Source organism: Brassica oleracea, chromosome C8 (assembly GCF_000695525.1).
Source record: "Brassica oleracea var. oleracea cultivar TO1000 chromosome C8, BOL, whole genome shotgun sequence".
Taxonomy (NCBI): Eukaryota; Viridiplantae; Streptophyta; class Magnoliopsida; order Brassicales; family Brassicaceae; genus Brassica; species Brassica oleracea.
The window spans coordinates 37458119-37475837 of NC_027755.1; the positions used below are offsets into that span (position 1 = coordinate 37458119).

General features: G+C 34.4%; 5 protein-coding genes across 8 annotated transcripts in view; 2 read left to right on the plus strand and 3 right to left on the minus strand.

Annotated features, from left to right (window-relative positions):
- Window positions 1–16: 16 nt before the first annotated feature.
- On the minus strand, window positions 17–1445 carry LOC106310933. The gene is made up of 3 exons (XM_013748157.1): window positions 1131–1445; window positions 930–1035; window positions 17–346 (listed from the first exon to the last, which is right to left on the minus strand). The coding sequence occupies exons 1-3, from the start codon at window positions 1301–1303 to the stop codon at window positions 104–106; spliced, it is 522 nt and encodes a 173-aa protein (XP_013603611.1). The 5' UTR covers window positions 1304–1445; the 3' UTR covers window positions 17–103.
- A 3113-nt stretch (window positions 1446–4558) lies between these two features.
- On the minus strand, window positions 4559–5648 carry LOC106310154. Its single transcript, XM_013747364.1, has 4 exons — window positions 5540–5648; window positions 5184–5297; window positions 4999–5078; window positions 4559–4912 (listed from the first exon to the last, which is right to left on the minus strand). Exons 1-4 carry the CDS (start codon window positions 5590–5592, stop codon window positions 4716–4718), a joined length of 444 nt encoding a protein of 147 aa, XP_013602818.1. The 5' UTR covers window positions 5593–5648; the 3' UTR covers window positions 4559–4715.
- A 2316-nt stretch (window positions 5649–7964) lies between these two features.
- On the minus strand, window positions 7965–9180 carry LOC106310758 (ethylene-responsive transcription factor WIN1-like). 2 transcript variants are annotated; one of them, XM_013747977.1, is made up of 3 exons: window positions 9060–9180; window positions 8827–8926; window positions 7965–8588 (listed from the first exon to the last, which is right to left on the minus strand). In XM_013747977.1, the coding sequence occupies exons 2-3, from the start codon at window positions 8904–8906 to the stop codon at window positions 8096–8098; spliced, it is 573 nt and encodes a 190-aa protein (XP_013603431.1). In that variant the 5' UTR covers window positions 8907–8926; window positions 9060–9180; the 3' UTR covers window positions 7965–8095. The 2 variants fall into 2 exon arrangements, with proteins under 2 accessions (XP_013603431.1, XP_013603430.1); XM_013747976.1 differs by lacking the exon at window positions 9060–9180 and having other exon boundaries at window positions 8827–9053.
- Window positions 9181–14495: 5315 nt separating this feature from the next.
- On the plus strand, window positions 14496–15833 carry LOC106310171. 3 transcript variants are annotated; one of them, XM_013747389.1, is made up of 6 exons: window positions 14496–14630; window positions 14712–14792; window positions 14946–15192; window positions 15284–15374; window positions 15470–15539; window positions 15620–15833. In XM_013747389.1, exons 3-6 carry the CDS (start codon window positions 15081–15083, stop codon window positions 15671–15673), a joined length of 327 nt encoding a protein of 108 aa, XP_013602843.1. In that variant the 5' UTR covers window positions 14496–14630; window positions 14712–14792; window positions 14946–15080; the 3' UTR covers window positions 15674–15833. The 3 variants fall into 3 exon arrangements, with proteins under 3 accessions (XP_013602843.1, XP_013602842.1, XP_013602845.1); XM_013747388.1 differs by having other exon boundaries at window positions 14951–15192; XM_013747391.1 differs by lacking the exon at window positions 14712–14792.
- A 1293-nt stretch (window positions 15834–17126) lies between these two features.
- The window catches only part of LOC106309648 (methyl-CpG-binding domain-containing protein 10-like), a 2380-nt gene continuing 1787 nt past the window's right edge, over window positions 17127–17719 (plus strand). The window contains exon 1 of the mRNA XM_013746723.1: window positions 17127–17426. Coding sequence (XP_013602177.1) covers window positions 17364–17426 — 63 coding nt within the window. The 5' untranslated portion in view covers window positions 17127–17363. The remainder of the gene's footprint in view (window positions 17427–17719) is intronic.

The window sequence follows — 17719 nt, forward strand, 5'->3', positions numbered from 1 at the left end:
GGGGGGGGGGGGGGGTGTGGCGATCACATTCGCTGATTCCCGTTGATCGGTCTCTTATTCATCACACAAACACAACAATAGCAGAGATAGTAAAGGGTGGATCTTAATTAGTCTGCGGTTGTGGTTGCCCCATCTGATGAAGTTTAACTTTTGCGCAGTACTGGGCCAGTCCTCCTACGAGGGGGACAACGGGGAGGCTATCGCAATTGCAGATCTCTATCATGAAGCCATCAGGGTCGTGAAAGAAGATCTGGTCCACTTTGATCCCTCTTCCTTCTACTATCTCCCTCACATACTCTATTTCCATTTCATCAAGCTTCTTCTCCACTGCTGCCATACTCTCGCACTACATTTCCACAATTAACATGTCTTCTTAACTACACCGAGATTTGCAACAATAACCATAAATATGCCCCAAACAGAGCAACAACTATATATAATAACAATACTATTACACAACTATAAAAGAAAATGATGCTTTTATTCTTAAAACTAGATGTTTTGTTGTCAATGATTGGAATATACCTTCCAAAACTTTGACCTACAAAAAACCCACCTTCCACCTTCCATTGTCCTTTTTTTTCTTCTATTTTAAACATTTTGCTTGTCTTTTCCTCACGATAGTATGCCTCGCAAATTCAGTTTATTTCTTTCAAAGTTATTACAATTTACATTAAACTCTACTATACATTCTATCTTCAGTGTTTAGTAAGGAACTCAATTAACAGTTCAGTATGGGGCAACTTAGGATTTTTTTGCCTCCCTAAATAAATAGTTATGAAGTTGGTGTTTCGTAGAAAATATTCATAAATTTATACAAGTTTCTGAAGGGAACATTTTGTATGCTTTCTTACCTTAGAGGAATACAGAGCTTCTGTGCACCTAAATAACGTTTCAGGTTTTAAACTGCTCAAAGGAGAAAAAATAACCTGAAAAGAGATATGGTTATCTTTGGAGTTAATCGCAGTTTTCTTGGGAAGTTTTTCAGGCTCTGTGGAACCTAAGAGGTGTATTCCAATTCCATGTCCAAACAACCTAACCCAAAAAAAACATACAATTTTTATAACTCATCTCTTTCAAAATTTCAAACATATACGTATATTAATAAAAAGATAACTGCGAGAGGGTACCAAGCGCCTTCAAAATCTAAAGATTCAGGTCTTCGAACCGGGAAGAACCCTAACACCTTTTGGTAAAAATTCATCGACTCTTCGAGGGATCGGCACAAGAGAGAGACATGGTTCAGTGACGTGAGACGGAGAGGGTTGACTGCGTTTTCCTTCATTTTACCAAGAAAACTCATAAGGACAAAAAAAAAACAAACAAAAGAAAGCAACGCCGCCTTGCAGAATGCTATATAAGTAGCTGTGAAGTGTGAATATAGATGTGTAGAAGGAGTGTATATTGATTGGATAACCTATCTGATAATCAAAGACTTGGCCATGATATTGTATTTATAGAAGGCCTCTAAGCAAATGGAAACTTAGGGTTTTTAGAAAATTTAATATTCATACTTAAACGTGCCAAAACTAGGCCTATAACATAATATTTTATTTAGTCGGTTTAATTTAGATATTAGAAACTTAACAAGATTTAAGAATCGTAAAAATAAATGGACGATATGGTGAAAATAAATAAATAAATATATACATATATATATATATGGTTACATAAATACAAGTCATGATCGAATATTCTTGTATACTACGTAAAAGAAATGATTAGAAAGTAATGTGATTGGTAAAGAGAAATGAAGGAGAACTAGCTACTACTACATAATAGTATAATGTAAATGATGTGATTGGTAAAGAGAATGGTGCAAATATGCGAAATAATTGGGTGATTTCAGAGGGGAAATGTTGAGAACCCGCCAATGTCGGGATGAGTTCGATAAGTAAGACCATGATTATTCGTATAACTAGTTTTTGAGTTTTTTATTATTTATTTTTTATTTTTAAAAAAAAATTAAAAAGAAAATCAATTGTGGATCGCCATGTGTCAGTGGGGTCTGCAGACAGTGAAAGTGATCTTATTTCATTTTTTTGTTATCGATTTTTAATCAAAATATGGGTTCCATCACTTTAAAAACCCTCTTGTAACTCCCGATAATTGTGCTATTAAGAACTCAAACAAGCTGACTCGGACAATCACAACTTCTCGTTTTTTTTTCCTTTTAACTAAACAAAGACTAAGATCATACTGGACACGTCAGCAATTACCAAACATAAGTCTTTTGTTGTCTTATGTAAAGATTTTGGTCTTTTGTTGCCGTGTCAAGATTTGGGTTATCCCAATCACATCAAATGCTCTGGTTTGCGATATATTGGGTTGGCAATAGCATTCTCGATGGGGACTTCGAAGTTCTCATAGAGTATCTAAAAACTAAAATAAAAGTTGAGGGTTATTATTTGAAACTCTACTAAAGATTAATGAGGATATTTATAGCTAACATCTCATGAACAGTTTTTAACGAAATTAAGATATAATTGTATATTTAAACTTTACTAAAATGATAAAATTTTATTATTGAGTAATTAAAAATGGAAAACTGGACTATAAAATGCTTTATTTTATTTTTTGTAGTCTATAACTTAATTCTTTTTTGAGCAGATATAACTTAGTAACTTACACATGCCCAAAAAAAAACTTCCACATGCACATCATGTTTGAATTTTAATTGTAAAACGATTCTACGTACATAACACAATTAGAACACATGCAGCGGCGGTATGTAGCTGAAAATTATTATTATAAAAATATATGGGTCCAAGCTATTTAAGTTTTTGTGCAAGTTTAAGCTGTTAAATTTCTTTGGTAAGGATTCCATCTGGTGGAGTCTATTAACTATTCGCAGACCTCACTGATACATGGCAGACTGCAATCGGTTAATTTTTTTTTTGTTAATCAAAAAATAATAATAATTATAAAAATAGAAAACACTTTTTTTAAAGAATTTTTATGGGGTACACGGTTGTGGTTGCCTTTACAAACTAATTAATAAGCTTCTTACCTCGGTTAAAATTATATGCAGGACCAACCTAAAGTCATATAACGTATCTATCACATAAAAATGCTTTTAACTATAGTTACATCTAAGAACGTAATTGAAATTATATATTGTTCTATAAATATTTGTAAATTTTGGCCTGTAAAATTCTTATTTCAGCTAGGATCAATCCTAGTTTTATGATATGTTTTGTTCGTTTGTGTATTACTTTTGATAAAGGAGAGTCTAAATTGTCAATAAATGAAAACTCTTTTTTAGAAAATAATGGATACGACAGTTAACAATACGAGTCGGAGAGAAAAAGAAACACATGTATTATATACTGTATGGAAAAGAAACCCTACTAAACCCGTTTAAATTTTAGCCTGACTGTTACGTTTTCCTAATCTCGCATGATTTTATGATCTCATTTCATAGTTTCATGCCCTAAAAATTTGCAATTATATCAAACTTTATTCTGGCAAAGAGAAGTGATAAGCTTTAAAAATCGATTATTATATATATATATTGTGAGTGTTGATTTGTCACTTACTTTCAGAAAAAACACGAAACACCAACACAGGACACCTTTTGTTTTTAACGTGTATTATTAATTTCCATATATATAGCTAGTCTTTTCCCTTGACGAAGGGCCGATAAAACCAAATCTGTAATCCAAATCAAGAGTATACAAAGCTCAGTTTAACATGTTAATCTCGTTTATAAATCTTAGTTAAATAGTTTTGTACATAATCTAATCGAAAAAACTACTAGCGCATACCGCATTTATAATTATATACATTAATAATTTACAAAGCAAATGGTAGGGCCAATCAAATGAATAGGCTCAAACGTTTTGTCCTTTTTTGTAAATGGAAAGCAGAAAACAATAAAAACAATTCCTAAAATGATTATAAAAACTGTAAAACGTATTTCACGATGCAGGAGTGTCCACAAGTTGACAAGGAAGTTTCATCAGTTTCTCTTTTTTCTTATTTACAAGAAATCAAGCAGCTAGCGTCTGAGATTCAGACAAATTGATACGTTATCTTCTTTTCCATGCATGGTATCAGGAAACCCTCTGAAGTGGATATACTTGAGTTGCTTTAAGAAAAAAAACCATTGGTTTGTCCGGCAAAAAGAGGAAAACAAACATGAACTGATTGATTGAGATATATGCATGGTCCTTTAGAGCTTATCCAGCACACATCATGATTGGTCGTGACTTTGCGCTTTACCACTTTGCTCTCCTGCTTATCCTGTGGAAGAGTCCTCTGATGCTCAAGCATATCCACTATACAATCAGCCCGATCGACTTGCCACATATAGTAGAGGAGAAACTGTATACTTTTCAGTGACCAAGCTGTTTGTGGGATCTACTTTAAAGATATTGAAAGGCTTGCCAGGGTCAAGCATGACAAGGGCAGACTCCTCAAGTGGCCGAGGAAGCATTGTGGCAGAATCTGTGAATTCACACTCTACTTCCCCCCCATTAACGGACGTACAGATAAATCACATGCTTCTTAGAGGAACTTTCTCAAAAGTTATAACCAGCTAATTAGGCAGAGAATCTTAAAGTTAAGATTCAATAACTATCACCACACTAAGTTGCTTCATATCTGATCAAACAACAGCAGTATCCAATGTTTGATAAGAGAGAAGTGATTCAACAAATGACACTGTGTTGAGACCGAGAAAAAAAACGTATTAGTAAAAGGACTAGAAGAAATCAAAACTCAGAAGGAGGTTTCAATCGAATGAGACGCTTGATCCTGTCTTTGTCGGTGTTCTCAAGAAGACCGTTCCAAACGATTTCATCAAGACACAAACAAATCCTTCCATATTTATCCAAAAACACTCGCTCCGTTGGAGGTTTACCGCATATGTCCTTCACAGCCCCTGTTATGATAAAGATAGCTTCCGCCACTGCAAGAAGATTCAAAAAAAAAAAAACTCTGAATAAAATCACTTATCAGCTGAGAGAGGGAGAGAGAAAAAGAGAGGAGGCTTACAAGCAAGTTCATCGTACTCGTCTTTGCCAACGAGGAAGATGCTAACATCCCCTAGCATTGTGTACACTATATAAACCGACCTGCACAAAACAAACAAACAAACAAACAAACAAACAAGCTCTCTATTACTTCCATTGCTCCAAAATGTCACAAGAAAGAGTAGACGTATAGTTAAAAAAATGTACTTGTGGCAGGCGACGAGGAGCTCCTCGTTTTTAACGCCCTTGAGATTCTCAGCTCCCAACTTAACCAAGAAAGATCGCCACGTCAGGCGTTCCTCAGCTGGCACTCCATTGAACCTGAAACAAAAGATCAATGCTTCTCATCAAACAAATCATATCTACTCTCAAGCTCAGACATTTACAAAACAATCTAATTTTAGGTAAAGCTTCAAGCTTTTTGGATCTGGGATGAAAAAGATCAGGAGACATATGAATTAATCTAACAATCAGCAACTTCGTAACCCTTAATTCGATCGATTAACAAAAAGCTCGATTTTGATCTAAATGAACACAAATTGATGTAGAGAAAGGGTACGAACCTTTCGATCAAGACGTTTCCTACGGAATTAGCGAACAACACGGCAAGGATCATGATCCTTCCTTCTCCCGAGATTCCTTTTTTTTTACTATGCTTTCTTCTTCTTCGTCGTCTCGTCTTCAACTTGAAAAAAACCCGACGAGGGGCTTTTCGTAATTTCATTATTTCGAATATTTTAAAATTAATTAATCGTGGATTTCAGTTTATTGACAAACTCGTCCTCAATAGTCCAGCCTTTGTTATTTTTACCCCCGTTTAATTCTTGCACACTCAAAATAACCACTTTGTGTCTGTTTGTGATATGAATATATATATATATCACCCATCTTTCTTGTTACTTTGTTTTTATTTTAAAGATAATGAAGTGGAAACATTAAGTGGATGTAGACTAGTAGATACATATGACTTGATAGTTAAGTTAAAGATACTTAAAGATAAGGAAAGGTAGTGTGTCACTGTTCCAGATCTATCAAGAGAAAGTAGACACCACCACTTTTTCTTTCTTGTTACCTTCATTATATTCATTTCACACTGCTTGTATGTATGTTATAAACTTATAACCATTTTCTTCTCTGATAACTAATAACAAACTCGTGAGTTTGGGAAAAGGAAAAAAATGTTTTATTATTTGGTATGCTATGGTTAAGTGCAAGTTTAAAGTGAAAAGAGGACAAGTCATAAAGATGAGAGCACAAACAAGTACCAACAAGCTACTGTTGAAGTGGAAGCAGTAACCTAATTGTTATGACTTTGTACTATTTAAAAGTTAAAGAATCCTAACTTTATCAATTCGTTAAACACTTCTTTTTTTCTTTCTATGCGTCATTACAAAGTTAATTGATGTATTCGTTAAAAACCTAATTAAGTTAATTAATTCGTTCCCAATTTTCCCGTTTGTATTACAACACTTAAAAGTTCAATCGTAAGTTCATAACGTTGCCATATATACCTCTAAGCTTCAATATGATTGGTTATCCAAAAAAAGTTTGCTTAATTATGATGAAGCGTACTCATTTGGTTAGACAACAAACAGAGATCGGTCGTTGATTTGGAAGGTTTAAGGATTCAATCATATAGTCCTTGATTCTCAAGGTCACAAATAAGACGTTGATAGATATATTCTATAAATAAAAGATAATACGTGCTGATGTTGGCGCATGATTTATGAATTATTTGCAAAAATAAAACTCAAATGAAAGCTACGTCTATAATAAATTCCTCTGGTTTAGTTAATGCACTTTCCTCTCTTGGTTAGACAATCAACGTTTTGTAATTTATAGAGGCTAGATGGATGAATAGTTGTTTTGTTTGTGATAAGCATCTTTTTTTCCAGCTCACGCGAAAATATCGATCTTCTGTCTACAATACAGATATTGCAGTTTATAAAGTTACCATCATTACTCATCTTGACTCGTGATTCATGTGATGGTCCAGTAATCTTAAATCATACGTACTATTCCGAATGAACTAGCTTCATACATGATACACCCATTATAAAGATTCAATATATAATGTCGTACTGTGGAATCTAGGCTATAAAACTAGAACTAGAAAACTTCTAGGCTATAAAATAACATTTGATGTTGCATTTATATTATAAGATCATTCTAGTCCAAAAAGAATATTATAAGATCATCAGTTAGGTTAAAATCAACAGATATCTTCATCCGAGATTCTGTTGGGATAGATTCCTGGGAGTGGGAATCAATTATCATTTGAATTGTCTTCATTAATTGTTTACTGTCAAGTCTCATCATGCGTGCAAAAAACAAAATTCTACTCACTAAATAACTAAAATCTAAATGCATGTGTTTGTGGGGATACATGATTCATCAACTATCCAATTTCCCTGTATTATTGGCCCTTAAACCAATGAAGGAAGATAAACTCATTAACGACCCTATATATATAGACGTAGTTTATCTCACATACAAGTTAATTTAATTAGAAAGTGTACTGTCCGATTTAACCAGGAGACATATTCACTTTGCTATAAATTGCATGTGCTCTTGTAATAAATTTGTTACATACTCCCTATGTTTTTTAATTGTAAGTAGTTTAAGAAAAGTTATTTTGTTTCAAAAATGTAAGTAGTTTCTAAATATCTAGATAATTTTTACATTTATGAGATATAATGTAACCAATCAAATAATATCAATTTTGTTATAATTGGTTGAACTAATTAATTAAATATTATTTTTCTTAAAATACCAACTTTCTTAATAATAGTGCTTTTACTCTAAACTAGTTACGTTGCGAAACGGAGGAAGTACTATGTAACATCATTTTACTTTCTTTTTTTTTTGTAACACTACATCATTTTACTTTTATTTTATAAAAAAGTAATTATAAGAGTACCAGAGAATGCAAATTAAAGGAAAAGGGTTCCTGGACTGTAGTTACAAATACTAATATACTTTATTGGACATAAAAATGAGGATACAATATATAACACATGTAAATATAAACACGATATATAAACATTAGGGTATAATTGATAATTATGGCTGTAAATCAGCAATACAATATGTTTATATTATATATAAGCAAGTATTATTTAGTTTGTATTGAGAAGCTCCTCTATCATTTGCAAAGCAACCTTCTCTTCCTCGTCCATTGTACCTTCTTCTTCGCCGCCGCCAACCTCAGTGGCCAGACCAACATCGTCTAGTGAAGCTTTTCTAGTAGGCTCATGGGAGGGGCCAGCGGGGCCAAGCTCCACCGTCATGACCCAACTGGAATCAGACTTGGAACCGGCGCGTTTCTGCCAAACACCAATGTGGGAGCTGGTCGTGTCAAGACGGAGGCAGGTGAGTGATGGAGAAGAAGACTTGCAGCATTTCCTCAGTTTGGCGCTGAGGATGGAAGAGAGTGATGAAGATGCAGAGGCTGAAGTGTCGGTTTTGCTCTCAGACGTGTCTATGGTGCTGTTGTTCTTCAGGGGGAAGTTGGTATTGGCGTTGCGGCCGCTAATTAAAACGGCGGCTTCGTCGTAGGCTCTTGCTGCCTCCTCCGCAGTCTCAAACGTCCCCAGCCAAATCCTCCTTTTCCTTTCTCCATTTATCATGCATATTATAGAATTTAGTCCGTATTATAAGCAATAAGTTAACCAAATATAAGAAGCTAAAACTACAGAGATACTAAAACGGAGTTCATATGCTAACTAAAGAGAGGAAAGCATGTAATATATATGTTTGAGTGTGTGTGTTTGGTTATGTACTTGAATGCATCAGAAAGGGGAAATAAATGAACAACGCAGAAAAAATGGTAAAGAAAGAAGAATGGTACAAGAGAGGATGACGAATCTCAGCGACCCATGAACCCCAATGGCGCTGCCTGACACCTCTGAACTTCTTCGTCTGTACCATTCTTACTTACTTTGTGTTCTCTGTCAGAGAGAAGAGTAGGAATTCTTGATGACGAGTATTATATGCATGATGAAAGTTTGGTAAATGGTAATGTTGTATATTTATATACATAGGTTAAAGTTTGGTGGATGAAAAGGTTGTACTTGTTCTTACTCTTATTACATTTTACGCACTCTCGAAATTCTATAAGAGAGAGAGAGAGCGTGTGAGAATTTAGTTGGAGTTGTTGGTACCGAGTGATTGCTAATGTTAAGAGATATAAGGGTAAACGATTTTACATTTCAAAGGTTGGGTCGTATTTTTTTTTTTTTGATCAAAGGTTGGGTCGTATATATATGTAGAAAATGCACAAGTTATAAAGAGCATCACATGGCCGTGTACATTGTTTTTAGCATAGCTACGTACATCCTAATCAATTGTCCACATCACATATATATATATAGCTAGGTACGTACTACGCCTCTCTCCGTTTAATTTGATGCTTGCTTATATTTGTATACAACTTCATACGTACGTATGCCTTTTGTGTTCACCATTATTTGCAAATTTTTAAGATTAAGGTGCAGCGGCAACTAAGACCAAACATCATTATGTATTAATGTTTTATTACATACTTGTATGTCTGTTAACAACCAACACTAACCATCGTCCAAAATTAGCAACAACATATTCCAGTCATATGTACATACATGAAATTCTCTGCATCTTAATGTAAATATTAATACCTAAATGTTATATATCGATCGTTTTTTTATTTGGCACATATATCGATCGTTATAAGCCTCAGTTAGGCCGTAAGTGTGAGTAAACTTAATATTATATAACAAGCGCCGGGAAAAGTGGTTGTTCACTCACGATCAAATATAACACATGCGAATATGCGATATACATCACAAGAACAAGTTAAAAGTAAAAGAAGGACAAAAATAAAGAAAGGGTGGTCCATATACAATATGTTTATGGAGCAATTAGTAGAAGATTTTGTGAAAGATATTCAACTGATTACAATAGCTTGTGCCTGAGCCCTAACTGTTGGGTTGTGTCCGAATTAAGGCTGTTTAGGTGTTAATCTTTTATATATTAAAGCGCAATTCGCCTGGCGAATCATCAGATAATGTCATGTGGAATCTTTTAAAAAAAAATTAAGAAAAATAATTTAAACAAAATAAAGCTGACAAGAGAAAAAACAGAAACCATATAACAGTTTTTTTAAACAAGCCACACGACGACGAATGACCCTTTTTGTTTGTGCAACACCAATGACCCTTCTTCTTTGTCCATGATCTTTTTTTCATTACTTTAAAATCTCTCCGATTCCAAACTGATCGAAAACAGAGAATACTAAACGCCTTTGATTCTTTTTTCATTTCAATATTCTAATTCATAATTGGAGCCATATGGAAAGTTTCGATCTAATGCATAGTACAATTTATATCTAATCAGATTTCAGCAACCCATATTTTCCAGTGACACTATCTCCCTTCTTTGTATATATTTGTTAGCTTCAGCGGAGCATTACATGCTTTAAGAAGGTTTCTGAAAGAGTGGATTGGTGGATATGAATTGCTGGAGGTTCAATTGGATCAAAGAGACTATAGGAGAAAAAGCATGAAAGAAGAGGAAGATATAAAACATACAGACGCTGATGCAAACGTGGTAACTGGGAAAGTTTTTTTTTTGTTTACATTTTTAAAAAAATTGCGTTTCCATAAAGACACATTGTTTTCCTACTGTACAATAGGTTTTACATCAAAATGTGGATTGAAAACAGCTTTAAAGATAATGTGGTTAGTATAGTTTACTTTGATACTTTTTTCTATTTTTTTAATGTTTTAGATATTCGATAAGAAAATTGATTTATGTATGGTCATAGGAGCCAGAGTAACACGAAGTCTTGGAGATGGCAAAACCCATATGAAGGGGTAATTAAATTCTATGACAAAATTAACAGAGGTATATTTTTGCAACTATATTTTTGTATTATTGCAGTCTTTGCAATACATAATTTGTGATTTTCAGATGTCTAATACGCATGCAATGATAAAGAAATTAATTTTTCCACTCTACTGCATCATTAAAACAATCAAATTTGTCAATGATTTTATTGAAGCCTCTGTTCTCGAAATATCTATACATGTCACTTTTGATTATAAATAAATAAACTTTGTTTTTATTTGTAAGCAAAATAACTTTCATGCGTAGCATGGGATCAATATTATAAGCAAAATGAGAACACTGTTTGCAAGTGAAAGGATATTATAAATTCAGTTATGTCCCAATCTTTTTTGTAGGCACTATGTATCATAAAGAAATCCCATCCAGTAGAGAAGGTAATAGATTCTACAAACTTTACAGTTCTATCTTTGCTTTTTCATAATTTCGATTCAAATTCTTATTACAAACTAGCTTTAAGTTGTATTTTCCTCACAAGTATTGATCTTCATTGTATCTTATATTTTAATAAATTCTTTACCATATGTAGTAGTAGTAGTGCGGTACTGAACACTAAGTACGCTAAATTCATCTTAATTTTGATATCAAATTTAAGGAATTTTTTACCCGTACTTAGTACGGGACAGAACACTAGTCTGATATCTATTTCGTTTGATTTTTTGAGCAAACATCTTTAACGTAATGTATGCTTATATTTAAATGTAGATACTATAGTATTATACATTTTTGGTTTCTTGGTGCTAATATGGTTATGCGTGGCTGGTTAGTGGTTATCATATAGGGTCCCCACTTTCATGAGTCCGCTACCCGTTCATTAATTCTTGTATTTTTGGGATCTTGCATGTGATTTCTTTTCCAATTATATATGCCTTCTATAAAAAAAAAACTTTGTTGTCGACTTGTGTAGTTATTTATTGAGTGATGCAGTATATTGAACATACTGTAATTAATACAATACTTAGAATTTTCAGAGCTGGTGAATCCCTCAGCTGAAATTTTGGGAAGTAAGACCTATCTTATTTGTGATTTGTAATTCGAAAAATACACTTGTTTTTTTTTCTTTTTGAAAACTAGACTTTCTTACATGTAATAAAACGTTTTTATCCTTGTTTTAATTAGTAACTTTTTATAATCATACTATTAATTTAGGAAGTATATAACTAAAAATTAAACTTGGAAAATATTATTATATGTGTTTGTGGTAAATAAATGTTTTGAAATTAAAAAAAATGTCCGTGTTGTTATTCTTGGTATCCTTACGGCATTGAAGGATGAATGGGTTGAACCACACACATTTTTTAAGAACAATGAAAAAGTATGTTAAGAAATTATAACTGCTAGATTTATAATGTGCTCTAGATTTACAAAGGCCATATAAGATCACTTCTTCTCTAGAATCTAGTCAAAGAAGAAAAATACTGTAAATAACAAATTGTAGTAGAAAAAGAAAATATACATCAATGCACCATTTGCTTCTTATATTTTCTCTCTGGGTTCCATTTCTATCGTTGTTATATTTTATTTTTGAATTTTATTTTTTAACCACATATTTCTGCTTTAGATTAAAATAGAATATTAAATGTTATATAATATAAACATTAGATTTGGTCAATTTAGTCATTTCACTTATGAATAAGTGTAGTTTTCAAAGAAATAAAAAGATAGTGTAGTTTTCAAAATATAATCTCATGTAAAAGTATTTCTCCAAATTTTCTCTAATTTTTACCCGGATTATATTGTTATTTTATATATAACCACGAAAATCACGTGGTTGAATTTTCTGAAACGTCAAAAGAATGAGGAACATATTTGACAAGCGGCCAAACAATGGTGTTTCAACAAAAAGGCAAAGAAGTGTACCCAATGCTCCAGTGGGAGAAAAGATTCCTAACGGAAAATTTTACGTGGTGGTCGCTCATGTAACTCACATCCAGATAAACAAACTGAAGAAACTGGGAAGATAAAACTAATATGGGCCTAATTTGGGCCATAACATTATCCATACAAGTACACGTTACACACCCGAATATGGACAAGTTAGGTTTAACAGCAATTGGCACTTTAACAGCCTCTGAGGTAAAAACAAAAACAAAAACAATGACCGTTTCTTTCTTCTGTTACTGAACCAATCAACTGTCTATCGATTTACTAAATTGAAAGGTGTTTGTTTGGTTTTGGTGCCCGATCTTTCCTTTTTTTACTTTTCAAAAACCTTCTCCATAAAATGTTCTCTTTGTTTCCGATTCAACAACAAAAGATAAAAGTTGATTCCGTCGCTCGTCATAGGTCGTAGTACTCAAGAGGCACCAACCAAGAGTTAGTGTTCACCCCACAACACGTTTCGTGGGTATATAAATAAATGACTGGTCCAACAGGTTCCAAACCGGCGAGGGAAATCTTCCTAACGTCATCATCTCTCTCCTTCTCTTCTTTCTCTTCCTCTTGTGCCTCCTCTGACGATGATGCTGCTGCGATAGAGCTAAACATAGAAGCTACATCCCCAACATCTCGTGGGAAACTTTTGAAAGCTTCTTCACGATCAGGCTCCGAAATGTCGTGTCTGACTCACGTCACGATGCAGCCTGCTCCCTCCCCTCCCTCCAAGTTCCGACCAAGGTCGCCTTACGACCCCGAGAGAATCCCAGCATCCGTGTTCGGCAAGAAGGCTAAGGATGTGAACTGGAGCGACGAGTCGTTGTTTAGTCTGAGAATGTCCAACTACGAAGGGTTTCGTCAAAGCAATCTAATGCCTGGAGATGTTTTGATGCCCGGTGAGTTCTTAGCGTACTCGCCTTCTTTAAAAGTCAAGCCTGAGGATGCAGAAGAGGAGATGACTCAAGTGGTGAAAAAGAAAAAGACCACATCAGAGGAGACTAACAACATTCATCCAGAAATGTCTTTATCACCGACTCCTTCGACTTACTCATACCCTACCAGTTTTGCTCAGTTATACCAAGCGCAGCCACCGTCTACCAAAGCTCAATCTACATCCCTTCCTATCAGCGAGAAAAAGAACAAGAAGACGAAAAAGAATAATAACAAGGGTTGTTCCATATGGTCTTGGCTGTTTTCAGGGTTTTCAAAGTGCAGATGTTACTTATGTTGCTGCTACAGATGGAAGAAATGTGGCTGCTGCTGTTGCAAGTGAGTTTTTCAATCTTCCTCTCTTGATAAGCCATCCATCCATCATGACACTTAGAGTTGACATCTAATCTACACAAAAAAAAATGAATCCTAACTCTATGCAAATGTATTCTTCTCTTACAAAAAAATGGTTATCCAATTTTTTTAATCCTATGCTTGATTTTTATTCCAGCTTATTTTATTTATTCATACAATGATAAATTCTGAGTACAAGCTGTATGTAACGTTTGAATTATGACAATGGAGAAGGCATGGAAAACCCACACAATTATTTTTTGAGTTTTTAATTATCTGTTCAGACAAAACACACTGTTCTACATAATGACAAGACCATCTACACATAATTACAAGACATACTCTGTCGATTTAGATTCTTTCTTCAATTATGTAAAATTTGCAAGTTCTTGATCTTTGTTGGGTTATGGAAAATGACAAGAATACCCTTAGCGTTAGGAGGAGGGATGAATAATATAACTTTGCCTGGTCAAGCAATCATTTCAAAGCGAAAGTAAAAAGGGAAAACGTAAAGGGCAGAGGAGGGGAGCCCTTCTTCTTCTTCTTCTTCTTCGTGAAGAAGCTGCCGATTTTAGAAAAAAGGAAACGACTTTATTGTAACCCAAAGATGAGGTAAAAGTTATTTTGCTCATTCATAGATTTTGGATTAGACATATTTTGATTCTTTTTTTTTTTTTGGTAAACATGTTAAAGTCATCTTAGGTGTTATCATTAATTACCCTCTGAAAGTCTCGAGCTTGCAGATCTATTGGAGCTCCTAGGTCAATCAATGGGGTGAGATTCTCCTCCCAGTTTCTGTTTTTGGCCTTATGCATAGTCTATAGGTGTTTGATTGATTCACCCTAATTAAGATTGGTAGATAGAGAATCTGTTTTGAAACTAATAATCAGAGATGATGAGAGGTGGTTGTGTGTGTGTTTGTAACAGAGCAGTGGCTGCGTGGCTTGCTACAGAGAACGCAGCAGAGCAACTGAGACTTCGAAGGACCCTCCTTCTCCACCTTTTATAGCTCAAAAGAAACCAAACGTCTCTGAGGATTTTTGGTCAACAAGCACGGTTGATATGGACAACATCACCTTCCCTTCTCAGGGGAGCATCTCATCATCCAACCAGACTTTTGATTCTCAGTCTGCTGCCAGGAACTTAAATGCCCCACCTGAGTTTGTAAACCAAGGTAATTTTCCCTTTGCGGATCTGTGGATTCATGGCAGGAATATGAAGTGTGTGTGTGTGTGTGTGTGTGTGTGTGTGTGTGTGTGTTGCAGGTCTTCTTCTTTGGAATCAGACACGGGAGCGTTGGGTGGGTAAGGAAAGAGCCAGTAATCCACGGGAACGCAAGCAAGGAGCCAAGATAAAGTGAATGGCCCTTCATTACACACTATTGTTTCCTTAAAATGCCAAAGCTAAAAGACTGACGATGTTTTAACATTTTATATGTTTATTGTATGCAGTTGGAACGCAGCATCATATGATAGCTTGCTGGGGAGCAACAACTTATTTCCCCAACCCATTCCTCTCAATGTAAGTGTACTTAATCAGACTCTCTGGCGTTAAGGGAGAACCTCGGTGGACTGATTGTATTGCTATTGATGCAAAAACAGGAGATGGTGGATTTTCTAGTGGAGGTTTGGGAACAAGATGGTCTATATGACTGATGAACAAGACTTGAAAGACATACACACACACACACACACTAGTCTGATTATTTTGTATTTGTTTGGTTTATGAAGTCCCTTGTTGTACCATTTCATTTGGAATTGTTGGAGAAAACCGGGAATGTTCATCAGTAAATGAGAATTTTTTTTTGTTGTACCATCTTTCAGTGTAATGATGTCTGGATTTGAACAATCAGTATCTCAAGTGTAAGACATGACTTTGTGTCTCCTGTCCTGACTTGCACCTCTTCCTTCTGGTGATCTATTTATATGACATTACCTAGTTCAATAGTAAAGGTTATTAGATGCTCTGCTTCACTGGACTAGATTTTGCCAATTTAAAAGAATCTGTACCCTTCTTCTTTTTGTGTTTAAGTTCAAAAGAAAGTGTAAACCTCAAGTATAATGGTAGAAATAGTATTTGGGCCGGTGAATTTGGGCTTATTATCAGAATGTATCTCAATCAGAGACATGTCGTGCTTCTTCTGTCCCAACCACACATTGATGTGATAGATATATACAGTTTTCACTCACACACATATCAAGCAATGTTAGGTCTGGGCGTTTATGTCGGGTTTGGGCAAGTTTCTTCCGGGTCCGGGTACTTCGAGTCCTAACCATTTGGACCCAATAAATATTTAGAAATTTTCGGTCTGGTTTTGGGTCATCAGTTTTCTCGGATCTGGATCGGTTCGGATCTGTAATTAAATCCGTATTTTTTCGGGTCCATATCGGGTACGGTGCAGGTTCGGATATTTAGGATCTGAAACTGACATCACATACACAATTCCATTAAATTTAATCGATATTTGTCATATATATCTAAAATTTTACAAAATAACTTAGATGAAACTATTAATAATTAAAATAAAATATTTTTAAACTCTAAATTTTATATTTTAAGCTTTATATTATTTAAAAAATATTACAAAATAATAACAAATATTGTTAAGAAAAGATATTTCAACTAAATCATAAAATAGAACACAGAAAAATCATAGGTTTTTGATATATATGTTTTTAAATCGGTACAAATTGGTTCTTATCGGATCAGGTCTGAATATCGGTTCTTTTCGGGTTCGAGTCTATTCGGGTCAGTTCTTTTTAGTTCCGGTTCATTTTAAGTTTAGACATAAAATGTACTTGTAAATTTTTGATTTGGTTTTGGGTTTTGGATTGAGTATTTTCGGGTACAGGTTAAAATGCACAGGATTAAGCAATGTATTAGGGCCCATTAGCTTGGGCTTTTATAGTATAGATTGGGATTAAACAGAGGAAAAGAATATTCGCTGTGAATCAGAAGCGGGAAAACAGATTCCACCCTTATCCACCGATGAGAAAATAGGACACGTGTTTGCCTCAAAGAGGTCTGTCATTGAACTATAACATGGCCCCACCACACAGTTTGAATTTACGTGGAGAAAGGAAACAAATCTAGACAGAAGAAGAATGAAATAATTAGAAAAAGAAAAAATAATACAAACATAGAATATAATCTTAATGAAAAAAGACTGAAACAGGAGAGACACGCAAACATACATATCCATCTGGATCACAACGGTTGTTCTTTGCATCATCTCTTACTACCAGTAAAAGGAAAGGAAGACCATAATTTTGCTTTAAAAAGACAAGTGTGCGAGAGTCTGTTCTGTGTATCAGGTTGAAGAGAGAGATAGAGAGAGAGGAGAAGATGACGCACACAGACGAGATGGTGTCCATTGAGCTACCAGCCCCTTCTTCATGGAAGAAACTGGTATCTATCTATCTTCTTTCTCCTCTTTTTTCTTCACATTTCTGCTGTAATTACTTTTTTAATTTTCTTTAAATTTGATATCTGTGTAAAAAGTTGTTTTTGTCTGTTCTGTGCTTTCCCTTTTGAGTAAGTTTCTGTTGTGTCCTCATGTTCTAGTGTTTAGGTTCGATTTGGGGAATTTAATGTAATAACAAGTTTCGAGGTTTGTTTTGTGATCTTTTATGCTCAATTCCAAAATTAAACGCTTACGATTTTTTTTAAAGAAATTAAATTAGGGTTTATGTTCGATTTTT